The 18,972-nt window shown below is 42.8% G+C and overlaps 1 protein-coding gene across 13 annotated transcripts in view; it reads left to right on the top strand.

Moving 5' to 3' along the window:
- DNAH14 (dynein axonemal heavy chain 14) overlaps positions 1-18,972 on the top strand; it is a 334,785-nt gene that overhangs the window by 205,951 nt on the left and 109,862 nt on the right. For all 13 annotated transcript variants that reach the window (XM_027613953.2, XM_027613959.2, XM_027613960.2 and 10 more), the window contains 8 exons: positions 3,021-3,082; positions 3,978-4,162; positions 5,093-5,221; positions 6,429-6,566; positions 7,463-7,630; positions 8,788-8,958; positions 11,787-11,954; positions 12,691-12,783. In XM_027613953.2, coding sequence (XP_027469754.2) covers positions 3,021-3,082; positions 3,978-4,162; positions 5,093-5,221; positions 6,429-6,566; positions 7,463-7,630; positions 8,788-8,958; positions 11,787-11,954; positions 12,691-12,783 — 1,114 coding nt within the window. The remainder of the gene's footprint in view (positions 1-3,020; positions 3,083-3,977; positions 4,163-5,092; positions 5,222-6,428; positions 6,567-7,462; positions 7,631-8,787; positions 8,959-11,786; positions 11,955-12,690; positions 12,784-18,972) is intronic.

Raw genomic sequence — 18,972 nt, 5'->3', positions numbered from 1 at the left:
CTCTCTCTTTCTTCTTCTTCTGGGATCCCAATTATTCTAATGTTGTTTCGTCTCTTATCGTATCGCTTATCTCTCGAATTCTGCCCTCGTGATCCAGTAGTTGTTTATCTCTCTTTTTCTCAGCTTCTTTATTTTCCATCATTTGGTCTTCTATATCGCTAATTCTCTCTTCTGCCTCATTTATCCTAACAGTTAGTGCCCCCATTTTTGATTGCACCTCATTTAATAACCTTTTTGATTTCGATTTGGTTAGATTTTAGTTCTTTTATTTCTCCAGGAAGGGTGTCTCTAATAACTTCCATGCTTTTTTCAAGCCCAGCTAGTATCTTTAAAATCATGATTCTGAACTCTAGGTCCAACATCATACTAATGTCCGTATTGAGTAGGTCCCTGGCAGACAGTACTACCTCTTGTTCTTTTTGCTGAGGTGATTTTTTTTCATCTTGTCATTTTGTCCAGAGGAGAACAGATGAATGAGAGAACAAAATGCTAACAGGTTAACAACATCCCCAGCAAATATACTCTAAACAAATCAGAAAATACCTCAAACCAGGGGGAAAGAAAGGGAAAGAAAGAAAAAAGAAAGAGGAAAAAAAAGAAAAAGAAAAAGATAAACACTAACAAAAACAGACCAAAACAAAAAAAAAAACAGAATATGATCAAATATGATCAGGCTAGTGCATAGATCAGTGCCACACACTAGATTTTGGGTGTATTTTGGTCTGTTAGAAGAAAGTGCCTCCTAAAATTTTAAAGGAAGAAAGACTTATATATGTACAAAATAAGGGTTGATACAATGAAGGGATGGAAAATGACGGTAAAGATGAAAATTATAAAAGATTTTATAAAAGGAATTGATAAGAAGTTGTTTGAAAAAAGAAAGAGGATTTAAAAAGAAAAAGAAAAAAGGAGAGAACGTGATCAGGCAGGAGACTAGAACAAAGCCATACACTAGTGCTTTAGGGTATATTTTGATCTGTTAGAAGAAGCTGTATCTCAAAATTTTAAAGAGAGAACAACTTATATATATATCCCAAAAATAAGGGTAACTACTATGAAGGGATAGAATATGACTCTAAAAATGAAAAATAAAAATGTTTTTTTAAAAAAAGGGATTGATAAGATGTTGGTTGAAAAAGGGAAAAAGAAAATTTCAAAAAAAAACAGTTAAAAAAATTAACTTGGAAAAACTAATGAATCATGGTAAAAAAGCCATGAATTCTATGTGCAGTATTCCCCTAACGGTGGAATTCTCCCGTTCGCCTCGATCGGTAAACTTGGTCTTGGCTGGCTGTTCGTGCTGATCTTCTGGGGGAGGGGCCTGTTGCTGTGGTTCCCAGATGTCTTTGCCGGAGGCGGAATTGCCCCGCCCTTGTCAGTCCAGGCTAAGCAATCTGCTCGGGTTTGCTCTCGGGAGCTTTTGTTCCCTGCAAGCTCTCCGTACAGCTTTGGAGGATGAGAATGAAAATGGTGGCCTCCCAATCTCTGCCTGGAGGAGCCCTCAGTGCGCCCCCAGAGAAAAGCAGTCAGTCACTCCCATCTCCCCAGTCTCCGGCCACACTCCATGCTCACCTGGTCTGTGACCAAGTGTTTCTATCTCTGGCACCTGACCCCGTGTGGAGTCTTCAAACCCAGCAGATCCCTGCGGTGCGTTCCTGCGCCGCTCCTCCCGGGGGAGGAAGGGGAGTCTCCCCGGCTCTGCTGCTTGTTGGGTCCCTGCTGGAGGAGCAGTGGCCTGACTGGGCCACGGATCACAGTTTATGGCAACCCTGAGCTGAGAGCCCGTGCCTCGGCTCCGTCTCTGCAGCTGGCTTCCCCGCTCTGATACCTGGGAGCTCTGCCGCACTCAGGCACCCCCAGTCTTTCTGTGACCCCGAGAGTCCTGAGACCACACTGTCCCATGAGGGTTCCACCCCCCACTTAGCCACTGGAGCGACACCCCTCAGCAGAGCCGACTTCTAAAAGTTCCGATTTTGTGCTCCGCTGCTCTATCACTTGCCAGAAGTGGCTGACGGAGGCCCCCTCCCCCGCCGTCTATCCTCTCGAATATCGCCTCAGATTCACTTCTCCCCAAGTCCTACCTTCCAGTAAGTGGTCACTTTTCTGTTCAGAGATTTGTTGCTATTCTTTTCTTCAATCTCCTGTTGAGTTCGTAGGTGTTCAGAATGGTTTGATCCCTATTCAGCTTTATTCCTGAGACCAGACGAAATCCGGGTCTCCTACTCCTCTGCCATCTTGCTCTGCCCCCCTTTTAAAGTTAATTCTAATTAAAATATGGGAGAAGCACACTGTTGTTTGAACCAAATGATGCTGTTGGATTCCTCCCAAACTGCACCCCATCTCTCACCCACACTCGTCAAAGCTGTCCCCTCTTCCCAAGACATCTTGAATTCCCCCACTTGTCTTTCCAATGCCACTGGTAGCTGGAGCACTGTCACCTGCATGTTACATGAATGATTTTGGAATAAATCCTACTACACTTAAATAAGGCTGTAAGAAATCAGAGAAATAATTTTTGAAACATTTAATTTCGTAGGAATCATTCCTTATCTGAATTATTATAATCATAAATAATGGCACTAAAAAAGAAATCTTACTGTAGGCTCACTATTTAAACTGAACTGGATTTTAAGAAAGAAATCACATTATAAAGAAACACCTGAAGACATGACCAAAATAAAGGTGGAAGGGGCTTCTGTTGAGACATCCACAACGGAAAGTGCATTTTGTAAAGGGACCAGTGAGTTAGTGGCTTACTACCCATCGGGGATACCAGTAACCTGGTGCCCTAGGATTTGTTCAGTTTGTTTTTGAGAATAATCCTGTGGTGTTGAACTTAACGTGACAGTGGCGGCACGATCTTCTCTGTGAAAGTGTAAACAGGAAAAAAGAGTATTTGTTTCCTTGTAGGAGAATGAGGTAGAACCCAGCATACACTGATACTTTGATTATATTTTGTTCATATGGCTACTATGGTAAGCAAGCTGATTTTGAATCTCGAAAACCTTTTATTCCAATAGCCTGAAGCAGAATATCAGCATCTTGCTTTCTGAAACCCACAAGACAGCCACTGGAAGTCGAGGTACGTATTACGTTGGGTGAAACTCCTTCCTATCAGGTCACTGCATGCTTGTCTGGAATCTCAGAATGAACAGATTTCCACTGATAGTTTAAAATCGAGAGTCCTGAAAGATCCCCACTCCCCCCTCAGCCTGCCATGCCCTGCCAAACAGCTGGGGTGCTGATGGCAGAGCTTCCCACAAGTGGGGACCCCAGCTTCTTGGGGGAACTTTGGACCAAGTCTGGAAGCACCTGGAGGCAGTGTTGGCCTCTTCTGTTCCTTCATGCTTGTCCGAGTAATGCAGGGGAGAAGTTACTGGATGAGTTCTCAGATCCTCCTGGAGACCTCAGGCCGAGTGGTTTGGGAGCAGCCACTCCATTTCTGAAGAGGAAAAGCAGGGGCAGCCCCCAGACAGCTGCAGATCAGGAAGGTTCTTGCCTGGCCAGAAGGTTCTTGCCAGAGGAGTTTTTGGTTTTGTTTTTACTTTTATATTTGCCATAGCACCATCCCAAGTGGCCCTTGTGGCGGATGCTCTCGGGATGTGTCCTAAGTCTGAGGCCTTTGGTGGACGCAGGTGCATGCTGCTTTTAAACCTCTCCTGTGTGCTTTCAGTAGATACATACCATCTTGCACATCCCAATACTCTGAAGTCATAAAAAGGTACCAGTGTCAGTTGCGCGTAGGCTACAGAGAGTTCTCAGAGGCCCTGCAGACCACATGAAAGGAAGGAAACCATTGGAAACATTTCACAGTTGGTATTCCTTCTCTCACTGAATTGTCCTCAGGGTGATTTCTTGCAAATGACAACAAAAGAGTAAAATTATGTAACGTTCATATTTCCTAACACCTTAAAATAAATCACAAATACTGTTAAAGTAGTCTAAATTTATGTTTCTTTCCATATTTGGCATAACAGATAAGCCTATTAAAAAGCCAGCAGTCAGAATGGATGAAAGTTCATTGAAAAGTGATAAGAAAGGAATTATAGTCTCAACAATAAATTTTAGTGTCAATATCACAGCTGCCAAAGCCAAGGAGATGATCCTGAAGAAATTAGTAAGAAGAACCAAAGACACTCTTGGAGCGCCAAAGAACAGCAGGGTAAAACGCCTCCCATCCCGTTGACTAATCTGCTTCTGCCACTCTAGCCATAATGTGACTTGTTTTATTTAATAATCATAAACAGAGAAAGCACCCCTGCACATTGCCAGAGAATGCACTTTATAAATACTGATCAGTATAATACTGATCAATTATACGGATTTGGAATTACTAAAGCCAAAAGAAGCTCCTGGAATCTAAATTAAACATGACCAGATAAGACAGAAAATGCATTAGATGGTTTCGTAATGGTGTATTTGACCACATTTTCTTCCCACAACCATGAGTTGGGACTGCTAAAAACAAAAATGCAACTGAGTAAATTTTAAGGATTTATTGGCTTTACTCACTTATTCATGAATCTGCTAGGCATCCAACTAGCAGAAAGAAAGGAGCTCCCAGGAGCTGTACAAAATGAGAGACTTCACAGGCAGAAGGGCGAGAGGGGGCGGGAGGCAAGTTATACTGGTAGACAACATGTGCATTGTGGCGATGTCACCTTCCCCTGGGGTTGGCAGGATCTCTCATGGCCGACGACCTCCCTAGAGCTGAGTGACTGGTTTCAGATCCCTTTCTGGAAGAACCGAAGCTGCCATTAAGTCTGGGTTGGGTGGCCTGAGGCTTATCGTAAGGGACTCCATTTTGGGCCTATTGTCTTATTTTTAACATGACGATAAGAGGAAGGCAAGCCTGAGGGAAAGGTACCAAGAGAATAGCCTTGTTGGGGGCGGTCCACTGATTTTGAAAACTTAATGTTTTCTAAAGTCTTCTCTTCAAAATGGAATTTGGTCTGCTGCTTTTGAATAGAAAAACAGGCCTGTCGTTTCATATAACTTCGTTCTTACACCATACCGTAATTAGTATTCCTAATGTGTAACTGAGGGAAAGGCAACACCAAGTGATGTTTTAAAACCTTTTGTCTTGCTCAAGATTGTCTTGTTCATTGATGATCTGAATGTACCGGAATCGGATACGTCCGGAGCTCAGCCACCCCTGGAACTGATCAGGCAGTTACTGGATATGGGAGGTCTGTACAACACTGAGAAGAACGTTTGGAAGGTACAGCATATACAAAGATTTTGTTCCCATTAACAATGAACTAAATGTTTATAACCTAGCTGAATGGGTTGAAACACTTAGGATGAACACACAGAACACATCAGAAACCCTACCTGAACCGTGCCGAAGACATCTTTTGTCATTCCACACGGCTCCGTAGGATTCACTGTTAGTGAAAAGTCCAAGTATGCTGTGTAGGTTTAATTTATGAGTCAAATGCTCACTATTATTAATCACATCAACAGCTCATCAAGTTATGCAGCAGCAGTGAACACATAGGAGAAAAGCTAATGAAAATGCGCCCCAGCACGTGCATCTTACTGTCTGTGTAAGAGCGCTCTGCATCTTTCTCTGCAAGATCACAGATCAGGGATGTTCCATAGCACTGCACAGCCCAACAGATTCTCAGGGTGGTGTGCCTGGGCCGTTGTTTCCATTACCTCGAACCAGTCAGAATGGCTGCGGTTTTTGAAAAAGCAAATGCACTTGTCTCCTTATTTGGTTCCTTCTCTGGAAATCACGAGCCCTGCGCTCCAGAACTGACTTTGTCTGTGGAATTAGACAGCTGCGTTACAAACAATTTGACGTCTCAGACAAACCTGGGCCAGGGATCCTGGATGCCACCCTGTCGGCTCAGACACCAGACTATGTGAACCACCCATCATCCTGCAGCCAAGAGAAGAATCCAGATGCAGCCCGGGCAGGGAAAATCCCAGGAGACTGGCCTCTTGTGGGGTTTCTGTGGCCGGGGTCCGGCCTGTTACAAGGCCCACCGTGAGCCCATGAGCCGGTCTGCAGGACCGAGGCCACCTCTGCAGCACTCCGAAGGCATGGTGTGTCCCCGGGCCATGACCCACGCAACCCTGGCTTCCCTGGGGACTCGCTCCGTGCTCCTGAGCCCTCCCTCATCACCAGAGTCCTCCGCTCGCTTCAGCATGTTGCTCCGTGTCCCGTAATTGCTTTTTCAAAGTCAGGCTATGGCTTGATGACATTTAGAAAGCCTCCTAGAAGGAACCTGTCTCAAAATTGCATTTAAGGGTTTCAGTTACTTCTAAGAAGATCGATTTCTATTGCGGTCACAGTTTTTGTTTTTGCAGTAAATCATCTTTTCGTCTAAACATTGAAATCTGTTCACTAGGGGCTGGGAAATGGGTGATATTTCACTTTCTACAGATGCATGTATTCGTCCTTTTAACTCTTCCCACAGAACATTCAAGATCTTTCTCTAGTGGCAGCCTGTGCCCCTGCAGCAGTCAGGAGGCACATCAGCCCGCGTCTCCTCAAACACTTTTCCATCCTGGTGCTGCCTCATCCTCCACAGAGCGCCTTGCGCGCTATTTTCCAGGTAATGCAGCCAGTTCACTTTCTACTGAACAAGAATTTTAATTCCATGGTATAAGAGAAGACATGAAAACTTAAAACCACTGATATTGAAAGAAAATTCCCTCCAGGGGATGGGTTTTGTGTCCCCCCCACCCCCCGCCGCCCCTTTCTGGCCTGTGGTTGTAATTTGCCTCTAAATAACTGAAACATAAGTCAGTGTGCATTAGAAATACATGTGGTGCACGTTTAATGCGTGTGTAAGATGTGCATCCTACGACTTCATTCTCAAAGATCCTGATCCAGCATATCTGGGATGGAGCTCAGGAGTCTGCATTATTAACAAGCTCGCCTGGAGTTCTGCTATCCTGGTTTGTTCTCTTTGTTTCTTTATAGAATACAAAATAAGAAAATCTGAAATACCTGATTAGAAAAATGGCTTGACTTGAAATCTAGTTTAATGAGAAAAATAAATTTGAGGGGTGCCTAGGCAGCCCAGCTTGTTAAGCATCTGACTCTTAATCCTAATGTAGAAGAATATATATACATACACCAACCCAAAATGAAAAAATGATTCTGTCACCTTGTATTCCATCTCATAACCTCTCCTGGAGAGCAAGGGGGCAGGACAGTTGTCAGCACTCCTGGTACACACTCAGGTGGGGCATAAATTGTCCCCAGAGTGCAGCAACATCTGCCTCTAGATCATTCACCAAACTCGGACCAAGGAGAATTTCCCCGGTTTGCAACCCTCGCAGTGTCTTTGTATTAGTCTGTTTGGTTTAAAGTGGATTCTAATTACTAACATTTTAAATGTCATTAATCCTCCATGATAGTACACACATCTCCTTTTTAGTAGGGATTAATTAGGAAGAAACTGTGCTTAAACTTTGAGGCTGACAATAAAATTTCTTTTTAAAGGCTCATTTGGGAATGTATTTCTCCATCAATAACTTTACATCCGACGTTCAGAAAAGTAAGGATCAGATAATATCTTGTTCTCTCGCTATCTACTTTCAAGTATGTCAGAATATGTTGCCAACCCCAGCGAAATGCCACTACCTGTTTAATCTTCGAGATATCTTTAAGGTGTGTTTTATTTATTTTTTTATTTCACAGAGAGAGTACAAATGGGGAATGGCAGGCAGAGACAGAGGGAGAGGGAGAAGCAGGCTGCCTGCTCAGCAGGGAGCCCGATGCAGGACTTGATCCCAGGACCCCGGGATCATGACCTGAGCCGAAGGCAGACGCTTAACCATCTGAGCCACCCAGGTGCCCCTTAGGTGTGTTTTAAAATTCATTTTCTAGCTTAACTTTAAATTGTAAGTTGAGGAACTGTAATTTTACCAAATTGACTCTCTCTCTTTCTCTCTCGCTCCCCTTTTCTCCACTGTCAACATTCAGTTGTTAGAGAAGGGGGAAAAAGAAATCCAAGTTGATGAGTTTTGCTGTTTATTAGCAGTTTATCCCATGAGCCATTTAAAAAGAAGCATTAAAGTAATGCCCTGCAGAGAATTCAGTGATGAAGCCACTCAGACTGTTAGAATATTGGCTGATATTCTCAGCAGGGAAAGCAGTAGCAAGGGTATTACACGGCTTTTGGTTTTGCTTTATTTCTGAGATATTAGTGCAGCTCTCAGAAGATGAAAGCCTGTATGCATTTCATAAATATGCTTGCATTTCCCACTAGTCTTGCTTTTTATAACAGGAAATGTTGCCAACCATGCTGACTTAGTCACTAGCCTTGATCAAATAATTTTCAGAATTAAAACATTAAGAAAAACAATTTTTGAATTCGGTCTTTCTCTCCTTGCCATGGACCTGTGGTCCAAAATAGTGCTTATCATATTTGAAATGGGTTATAAGTTCTTTTAATCCAATTCAGAATGTTAGAACGTGTCTGCATGAAGAAGCATGTCCCGGTCACCACCCGCACCGCTGGCTCCAAGTCAACCCCAATGGTCAGGACCCAGGGCTTCCTGAGCCGGTGAGGCCTCCACTAGGCCCGGCCGAGGGGTCCTTAGCCCCTTTCCCTCCAGGGGGGGTGTGCCATGCCAGTTTTCCCTGAGTTACAACCTGCCCATCTCATCAAAAATCAAGTTTATCACTTGGAGAAATGGACAATTCTCACCTCAGATCATCGCTTCTATTTGTATGGAATCGTAAACCTGCACAAATTGAGCCTCTCTGGTTCACAGACTACCTGCTAATGTTCAAAATAAACCTTAGGTTTCAATCCCTAATAGCTCCTCCTGGGATTGCTGCAAGCCGAGAAGGTCATCATTAACTCCAGACAGATGGCGGCTCTGTTCTTTGTTCACGAAGCCACCCGAGTGTTTCACGATCGCCTAATTGAATATACTGAAAAAGGGCTTTTCTATCAACTTCTCTCAAAGGAAATTGAGAATCATTTTCAGGTAAACCTATATTTTAAAAATTATTTTAAATGGTATCTCAGACAAAAGTGTTGTTTTCTAAAAGCCCTCAGCCGTTTTTATAATATTAATAACAACATTATTAATATCATTAACAATCCCATTTTCCACTTGATAATGTCTAAATGAACATGGATTTGATGGGATGGAAATGACAAAGTCTTGATGCCCTTGCTCATGTATTTGGCCTTCAAGCCCTGACACAGCTCACGTTTCTCCAGGCCTGGAGGAAGCACTCAGTCCCCGTGGCTCCAGCACCTTGAACTTTGGTCTCCACAGAGCCCCTGGGCTCCCAGTCCAGAAGGAAGGAGAGCAGTTCAGGAGACTGAACCACGCCACAAGCTGGTGGGGAAGCACAGGGGCGAGCTCAGCACATTCATGAGGCTGTGGTGTGAGCTCCTCTCGAGAGAATTAGGGGTGTCCTTCCAGAGGTGACTCCTCCTTCCTTTTCCGTCTTCTTTCGTGGTGCTGCTCTCTCTCGTCCTGTTCATAGGAGCCCAGGAAATATAATGAATTCACAACAGAAAAAAAAAAAGACTTTTGGGTATGAACCTTATACCTGGAGATATAGACATGCGCATAAACTCAGCATATACACATACATGTAGATCTGCGTTCCTGTGTGTGTGTGTGTGTGTGTGTACGCGTACATATGTATGTTTAAGACTAGTCCCAAATCCAGAAACCTTTTAAAAAATATTTTCGAGACCCTCCCATCATTATTTCCTTTCAGTCCAGGCTCTCTGCTCTTCGGCCCAGATCCTCCTTGATGTGATTGTTCATGTCAGCGCACAGCCCCTGCCCTCCCGTGTCTCCACTGAGCTCGCAGGAGAGATCCTTTCCCACCTGCTAGACCAGCACACCTCCATGCGCTTGTGGAGTCCCTCAGACCTGGCCTGCTGTCCTTGGGCTGCTCTTCAGTGATGCTTCAGGCCCCTCCTGTCCCTACTTTTCCCCCGTTTCCCCTGCTCAGAGACTAGACTCCCCAGCCCACTCGGGTACCATTCCCGCTTTTCTTCCCTGGCAACCTGAGAAGCACTTGAATATAGAGGCTACCCCCATGGGCCCTGCCCACCTTCAGAGCCCAGCCCGTCCCCTGAGCAGCTGTGGAGCTGTCTCCGTTCCCTCATCTCTGAAGTTGGGGTAGCACCATACCCACTTGTAGGCTGAGAATCAGTGGCACCCCTTTGTGTCTAGAACAGTTTCTGACATACAGTAAGCGCTCTATAAATGTAAGCTGTGGGCAAGAACTGGACCTTCTGTCTACAATTCAGATGCAGACGGGTGGTTTGGCAGAGAGAACCTGAGCTCTAAAGTTAGACCTTGGTTTGTCTTCCAAGTCTGGCTCACGGTGCTTGGGGTGCTTCATGCTCAACACACAAAACCACTTGCAAAGCCATTCCCGGGCTTTGCCTGCTGTGCTCCCTGCACCTCCCGGTGCCCTGGCCTGATGTTGCCCGCCTCTGTGACCGCGCCAGAAACCTCGGCACCTCAGCCCCACGTCCCAGCCAGAATGCGGCGTCGGCGTCCATGGTCTCTCCTGCCTCTGCCTCGACGCCCCTGGGTCCCCTCTGGCCAACCTTCAAGATTGAGCTCGTGCTTCCTCTTTCAGTGAATGTCGCTGGCCAACACCGCACCCTTTCCAGTTTGAGGGTCCCTTCTTCGTGTTCTCCCAGGACTGTGGACTTTCCTATCCTAGAACTTACTATAATGTAATTAGTTCTCTCTCTCTCTAACCTGTGGGTTCTATGAGAACAAAGTCATTGATTTTTATCTCTACCTAATCACCAGAATTCAGCATCCTTCCTTCCTCTCAATTGGTGCTTGGTAAGGATAACTGGGAGGAAGGGAGGGACTTTGCTAACATAACTGGAGAGAGATCATTCCCCTCCCCCCAGGTGAAGTTTGCAAACTCCCTCCTGTAAATGGCAGGGCAGTCCAGGTTTTGGACTTTGCCAGACGACGAAGCAATAGATGCAGAGGCGGTAGGACATGAGCTCGCACATGCTTCAGGGACACACGGCTTGCCCTGTGGACGGACAGCAGGAACCGCTGCAAGACCCCAGAGTAAAGACATATTGACCCATCTTCCTTAAGGACATAAGGATATCAATTAGTCCTCTGAGAATTTGCATTTATGGCTTCATTTAGTCAGTTGTTTGGCTTATTTTCATATTTAAAAAATAAAATGTGATAAGGCTAACAATTGTTGCACTTACAATGTGCCAGACACTGTTTCCAGAGCTTTCTATATCATTGCTCATCGTAGTCTCTATAACACCTCTGCAATGGAGGTCCTGCTGTTATCCTCACTTTACAGATGAAGAAACTGAGGCAGAGGGGCTAAGAAATTGCCCAGGTTACATAGCTGGTTAAGAGGTGGACTCATCCAAAGCCGGAGACCAGACCCTGATGTCCCCTTACCCGTCCTGTCATCCTGCCGCCCAGCCTCATCTCCTGGGTGCCTCCCGGGAAGTTCCAGCACGGGACACCTGATGTGGGTGATGGAGGTGGGGCTGCTGAGACCTAGTGCAAGGCTCGGGCCTGCAGTGCAGGTGCTGATACTCCAGCTCAATCTGTTCGGTCTCTTTTGCAACCCTTGTATGGTACCAGATGTACGTATTCTGAGAAAGGGTCCATGGGCTCTACTGCCAGCAGGGGTCCATAGCACAGCAAAGGTGAAAAGCCCCCAAGGCTTACCTACATCTGTTGTGCCGAGAGCATCTCTGATACAGACCTATTACATTAGTTTAGATAACAAGTAGAATTTGGCTCTTAACACATACTATTAAATGATGATCTTACAATAGATTCAATGGACCAAAGAAAAACTGATGAACGACTCAATTGTATTTGTGGATTTCTTGGATATAAACAAGCCTCATAGGAAAAAGATCTATCGGAATACCAGTGACTATGATAAACTTGCCAATGTACTGAATGAATTCCAAAAGAAGTTGAGCTCCACGTCTTTGGAGGTACATACAGACATGCGCTGCGTAGACTCTGAGGAATGCTGTGTGTGTGTGTGTGTGTGTGTGTGTGTTATACACGCACACAGATGGGTGTATTTCTGTGTGTGTTATACACGCACACAGATGGGTGTATTTCTTTCACAACAGATATTTTCAAGACGTGTGCAAATGAAAGAGGGGTGCCTGGATGGCTCAGTTGGTTAAGTGTCCGAATTGATTTCAGCTCACATCATGATCTCAGGGTCATGGGATCGAGCCCCGTGTCGGGCTCTGCACTCAGCAGGGAGTCTGCTTGCAATTCTCTCTCCCTCTGCCTCTGCATGTCCAGAGCAACAGCAGGGAGCAGCATCCCTGTCACTGCTGTCCTGGGCAGACAGGTGTCAGACCAGAGGCCCTGACAGAATCACAGATGCCACCACCCCATCTCCTGGGACTCTTCCCTCACCACGAGTCCCACTCCAAGATAGAGCAGCAGCAGAACAGCCCCGATGCTGTTGTTCTCCTTTTCCTCTCTTCCCTCGAGCCTGGGACTCCCCTGGTCTTGCTCACGGCAATACTGGCATAGGGACTCCTTTTTATGCAAATTTTTTTTCAGAAATGTAAACCAGTTTACTGGGTCTAGGTTGCTGGATTACGAAAATCGTCAGTCTCACTCCCGGATCCTTGTATATAAAACTGCAGCGAACTTTTGACTTTTCTATGCCTGTAAGCACTCTATTTTTCCCATTTCCTCTGCCAGATTTTTCATTCCATGGTGTTCTTCAAGGAAGCCATAGAACATATCGCAAGAGCTGCGAGGGTCCTTCGGCAGCCAGGGGGTCACATGTTACTGGTAGGAGTTTAAATTGTTCAAATACATTTAAATTTCAAAATAACAGTTGAGGGAATCTGATAAAATCTACCTTGCTTACAAAAGTTTTATTTATGCAGACTTTCTCTTTGTGAAAGCTTGCAGCCACTGAGTCCCACACAACGTGCTCTTCCTCTCTGGAGTTTACATAAGAAATTTATCAGCACATAAAAATGCTTGTTTTTGGAAGCATTTGATGTGAATAGAAGTGATGGAGCCAGCAGCATCTCTAGCATATCCTCAGCACCAACGTAGTGTCTGTGCATGTGGATCTTGACCTTGAAAACAGTACATTTCCTGGAATATGGATTTAGAAACTGAGTCTTTGCACAAAGTTCTACTTCTCATGAAAACAAGTGGGAGATAAATTCTTGGCAAATCTCCAAAAAACCTGAGTAGACAAAAGGTTTCAGAAGGCTAAATAAAATCCAACACATGCAGCCAATTATAGGAATCACAGTATGAACATTTAAGCTATTGTTTATGCCTATTATTTATGTATTTTATACTTTTGTTATTTATAACTAGTTATTTAATTCACATCATTTTTTCCCAAAAAGACTTGTTTTGAATTCAGAACTACTTAGAGCTTTATTTGAACAGACATGTATTAAGAGTAATTAAAAGGAATTAAAAACTGAAAAATAGAATTAAGGCAAAAATACAAAAGCAAATATTTCCTCCACCAAAACTATTCCTTTACTAACCTCGCCCATCTCATAAATGGCACCAACATAGATACACCACTCTAGCCAGAAACCCAGGAACCCCTCATTCTGAATGCTTTCTGTCACACCCCACCCTCAGTCCATCAATACATCCTGGAAATACAACTTCCAAAATATATTTCAAGTCTGCGCACTCATACACATCTCGATTGCCTCCACCCTAGCCGAGCCACTACCACAGCCCCCGGGACTCCTGCCTCCCCTGTCTCTCCCCTCCCCTCGGCCCCTGTCACTTTGTCCCTTTATTTTGCTTTTTCTCCCTAGACCTTAGCATTATTGGATCTTACGTATTCAACTTTTCGTTTATGTATTAGCTGTCTTCACATTTAGAACATAAGCTCTGTAAGATCTATGGTTTTGTCTATTTCAGTTAATAACGGATTATTTTTTAACTCCCAAATGGTACATACTCTCAGTTTGCTTCTTTTACCACAAAGTGACTTTCTTTTCTAATAACAAGTGAGTTTACAAAGAGTTGTCAATTCTAAAATCCTGAGAATGCATCCAGAGCAATTTTTACAGACCTAACGCTCAACTAGAAACTTGCCTCTTTAACAATACTTTCTCATGACCCTATCGTCCTTTCAGAGCCCCTGTTAAAAATACAAGGCAAAGCATGGCAAGTCCCTGTTTCCTCTCTGATCCTGTGACTACTTTGCCCAATTAAACACCATCAATAGATCGATAGATCTTTGCCCTGGGATTCACTTGTGTAAAATGGTAATATAACTAGCTTGCGCAGCTTCAGCAGGGAGAAGCAGCTGGAGGGAGCGTAATGACTTGATGAAGAACGTTTAAAACAGATTTAAAAAAATAATCATGATCTAGATTGGTCAATTCAAATGAGATTAGTCGAATAGGTAAAGAAGTAAAAAGCATATCATACATGACTTGTTAAAAGTAAACATTACTGGGGCGCCTGGGTGGCTCAGTCGTTAAGCGTCTGACTTCAGCTCAAGTCATGATCCCAGGGTCCTAGGATCGAGCCCTGTGTCAAGCTCCCTCAGGGAGCCTGCTGCTCCCCCTGCTTGTGCTCTCTCTCTCTGACAAATAAATAAAATCTTTAAAAAAATAAAAAGAAAAAAGAAAAGATGGAGAAAGATAATTCATGGTAATCATTCCCATAAGAGAGTTGGACTGGTTATACTAATATCAGACAAAATAGACTTTAAGGGAAAAAAACGTGTTCGAGAGAAAAGAAAGATGTTATAATGATAAAAGCATCAATCATCAGAAAGATATAACAGTTATATAAACACACACCTAACAGCTAAGCCCCAAAATATGTGAAGCCAAACAGACAGAATTAAAGAGAGAGAAATAAGCAGTTCAGCAGCAATGATTGGAGTCTTCGATAACCCCACTCTCAATCATTGCTAGAGCAACTGGATACAAAATCAACAAGGATATAAATATGTCAATAATACTATAAAAACAATTTGACCTAATTGACATAGATAGCAGACTCCTTCCAACAAAAACAAAATATACATTCTTCTCAAGCACACATGGAACATTCTCCAACATAGATCATGTGCCAGACTATAGAACAAGCCTCAATACATTTAAAAGGATTGAAGTCATTCAAAGTACATCCTCTGAACACAATAGAATTAAAGTAAAAATCAATAACAGAAGGAAATTTGAGTGCGCTTGGGTGGCTCAGTCGGTTAAGCAGCTGTCTTCGGCTCAGGTCATGATCCCAGGGTCCTGGAATTGAGCCCCACATCGAGCTTCCTGCTGGGTGGGGAGCCTGCTTCTCCCTCTCCCTCTACCCCTCTTCCCTGCTCATGCTCTCTCTCTCAAATAAATAAATAAAGTCTTTATTAAAAAAAAGAAAAATTTGAAATATTCACAAATATGTGGAATTTTTACAACATACTCCTAAATAACCAATGAGTGAAAGAAGAAATCACAAGAGATATTAGAAAATATTTTGAGATAAATGAAAACACAGCATACCCAAAGCAGTGCTTAGAGGGAAATGTATATAAGTTATAAGTGCCTAAATTTTTTTTAAAAAAGAAATATCTCAAATAACCTAACCTCCCACATTAGGAAACTACAGAAGAAAAGAAAACTAAACCCCAAAGCAGAAAGAAGTTACTAATAAAGATAAGAGAAGAAAGTAGAACAGAAGAACAATAGAGATTATCAATTGAAACCAAAGCTTTTTTCTCTGAAAAGATGAACAAAATTGACAAACCAAGAAAAAAAAGAGAAAAAAGAATCCATTATTAAATTTTTTTAAATCAGGAATTAAGGATTATAAGAGAATAGTGTGAACAACTGTGTGCCAGCACATTGAATAGCCTAGATGAAATGGAAGAAGACACAAATGACTGAGCTAAAGAAACAGGAAACCTGAAAAGACCTAAACAAAGAGATTGAACTGGGAATTTGAAAACTTCCCATGGAAAAAAAAGCCCCCAGTCAAATGGCTTCACTGGAGAATTCTACCAAACATTTAAGGAAGAATGAGATCAATCCTTCACAAACCCTTCTAGTAAATAGAGGAGGGAACAGCTCCCAACTCACCCACGAGGCCAGTATCACCTGATACCAAAACTGGACAAGACACATCATGGCAAGAGAAAACTGCAGGCCAATATCCCTTATGAATATAGTTGTAAAATTCCCGCACAAAATATCAGCAAACAGAATGCAACAACATATAAGTATCGTGCATCATGACCAAGGGACATTTATCCTGGGAATGCATGTTTGGCTTAACATCCAAAAGCAGTAATATAATGCACCATATTAATAGAATACAAGGCAAAACCACATGATCATATGTGCAGAAAATACGTTTGATAAAATCCAATACCATCAATGATATTTTTAAACTCTCAGCAAAAAGGAATAGAAGGGAACTTTACCAACCTAATAAAAGGCATCTATGAAAAACTTTCATACTTAATGATGAAAGACTAAATGTTTTCCCCCTAAGATTGGGAACAAACAAAGATACATTTTTTTCTCACAATTTCTATTCAACCCTACACTGGAGTTTGTAGCCAGTGCAATTAGATAAGAAAAAGGAAAAAAGGGCATCTAGATACTTACTTTACAAGAAGTAAAACTGTTTTTATTCACATTCCATGTGATCCTGTTTATAGAAGATCCTAAGGACAACCTACCCAATTAAAAATAAACAGAAATCTCACAAAATCATATAAAAGGAGTCTCAATATCATTTGTTGTTAGGGAAAACAATGTGATAATCACTACACACCTATTAAAGTGACGAAAATTAAAAAAAAAAACAGATAGTAGGAATTGCTAGCAAGGGTACAAAGCAACAAGAACTCTCATTTGTTGCTGATGGGAATGCAAAATGGCACAGTCACTTGGAAAGAGAGCTTGGTGGTTTTTCACAAAGCTAAAGATAGCCTTACCATATAGTCTAGCAATATACTCCTATGTATTTACCTAACATATTTGAAAAATTACATCCTCACAAAAACCTTCCCCTGTGTAATTACAGTGACTTTATTAAAAAACTGGACACAATCAAAATGTCCTTCAGTAAGTGATAAACTGGGGTACAATGGAATATTATTCAAAGATAAAAAGAAAAGAGATATCAAGCCACAAAAAGACATGGATAAATCTTCAAGGCATATTGCTAAGTGAAAGAAGTCAGTTTGGAAATATTACACACTGTATGATTCCAATTATATGACATTCTGGAAAAGGTAAAACTATGGTGATGGTAAAAAGATTGGTTGCCAAGGGTTTGGAGAGAGGAAGGAAGGTGAAATGCAAGATAGTCGAGTGGTGACACTATTCTGTGCAATGCTGTAATGATGAGTACATGACACCACACATCTGTCGAAGCCCATAGAACTTCACAGCACAAAGAGTGAACCTGAGTGTATGGAAGTTCCAAAGAGTCATTTAGGAGGTCTGGGGAATCCCAGGATGGAATGCAGAATGTGACGAAACAACCAAACTGTGTCACAGTGTGTGCAACAGTCTCCCTGAAGAGGATGGAAAGGAAAGGAACTGACCTAAGGAAATTTGGAAGTGAGTGGAGTCTGTAAGACTAAAGGCAAAAGAAACTGTATGTAAGCTAATAAAGTGGTTTCCTGTGGGATTGAGGTCACCCTTCTGATACCACTGTGCGTATATATCACAACTGAGTAAGTAAAGGATGGCAGGTGGTGGGAGCCAGGTTTCTCACTGTTGGAGTGGGAGCTTACAGAAAAGCAAGGGGAAGAGGCTAGAGTGAGCCATATGGTGATGGATGAGAGTTGAAGACAGCAGTTGAACTCCTGTTTGGATTCATGTATATGGTTGCATACATTTATAGGAATGTGTGTATGCAAAGGTCAGCATACAAAATTGGAGCGTAACTCTGCACTCCTTAACTGTGAGCTATTACTGATTTTTCCCAAAGGATGCAGTATGAAAGGGGGGAAAACAATAACTTCACAAAGGAGAAGCCTGACATACAATACTTTATCTAGGTGACCAAGGTCAGCATCAACAGTGATAAATCATGTTGATAAATGGCACTTTATCCCCGTGGCCTTCCCTCCCAGAAACACATAACCCCGGTCTAGTCAGAAGGAAAACATCAAGAAAATCCCAACCGAGAGGCATTCTACAAAATGCCTGACTGGCACACTCCAAACCTATCAACGTCATCAGAACAAAACAAAAAGAGAGAGTCTGAAACCATCACAGTCAAGAGGAGCCTCAGGAGAGAGAACTAGTAAATGTAATGTATCCTTGATGGGATCCTGGGACAGAAAAAGGATGTTAGGTAAAAACTAAGGAACTCTGAATAAAGTAGGGATTCTAGTTAATAATGGATCGATACTGTTTCATTTAACGAGAACAAGTATATCCTACTAGGTCGATGTTTGTAGGGGAAACGATGTGGGGTGTATGGAAATTCTCTTTTCTATCTTGGCAATTTTACTGTAAATCAAAAACTCTCCTAAAATCAAAAAGCTTATTTTTTTAAGTGGACAAAAGATTTAACTAGATACTTCACCAAAGAGACATGAGTGGGAATAAGCCTATGAGAAAACTACTCGCCATCATTTACCATTCAGAAAAGGCAATCTGAGGGTCCACGGAGATATCAGCCCACCTGCGCTTGCACGACTCTTGTATCAAATGTTGGCAAGGTTGTGGATAAGCGGGAGCTTGCACACATGGCTGGCGCAAATGTAAAATAGTAAAACTGCTTTGAAAAACAGTCTGACCATTTCTTATGAAGTTAACCCCAATTTACCCTTTAACGGAGCAGTTCCGTTTGTCTCTGTCGACACAAGAGAAAGTAAAGCAAACGTTCGCTTTACAACTTGCACGTAAGTGTTCCCAGGAGCATTATTAGAATAGCTGCGAAGTGGACATACTCCCAAGTGTCCATCAGTAGGTCCCATCCAGTAGGATACTATTTAGCAATAAAAGGGAGCAGACTACT

Source organism: Zalophus californianus, chromosome 10, assembly GCF_009762305.2.
Source record: "Zalophus californianus isolate mZalCal1 chromosome 10, mZalCal1.pri.v2, whole genome shotgun sequence".
NCBI classification, from domain to species: domain Eukaryota; kingdom Metazoa; phylum Chordata; class Mammalia; order Carnivora; family Otariidae; genus Zalophus; species Zalophus californianus.
Note: the sequence above shows the minus strand (reverse complement) of the source record. Positions and strands in the feature narration are given on the sequence as shown.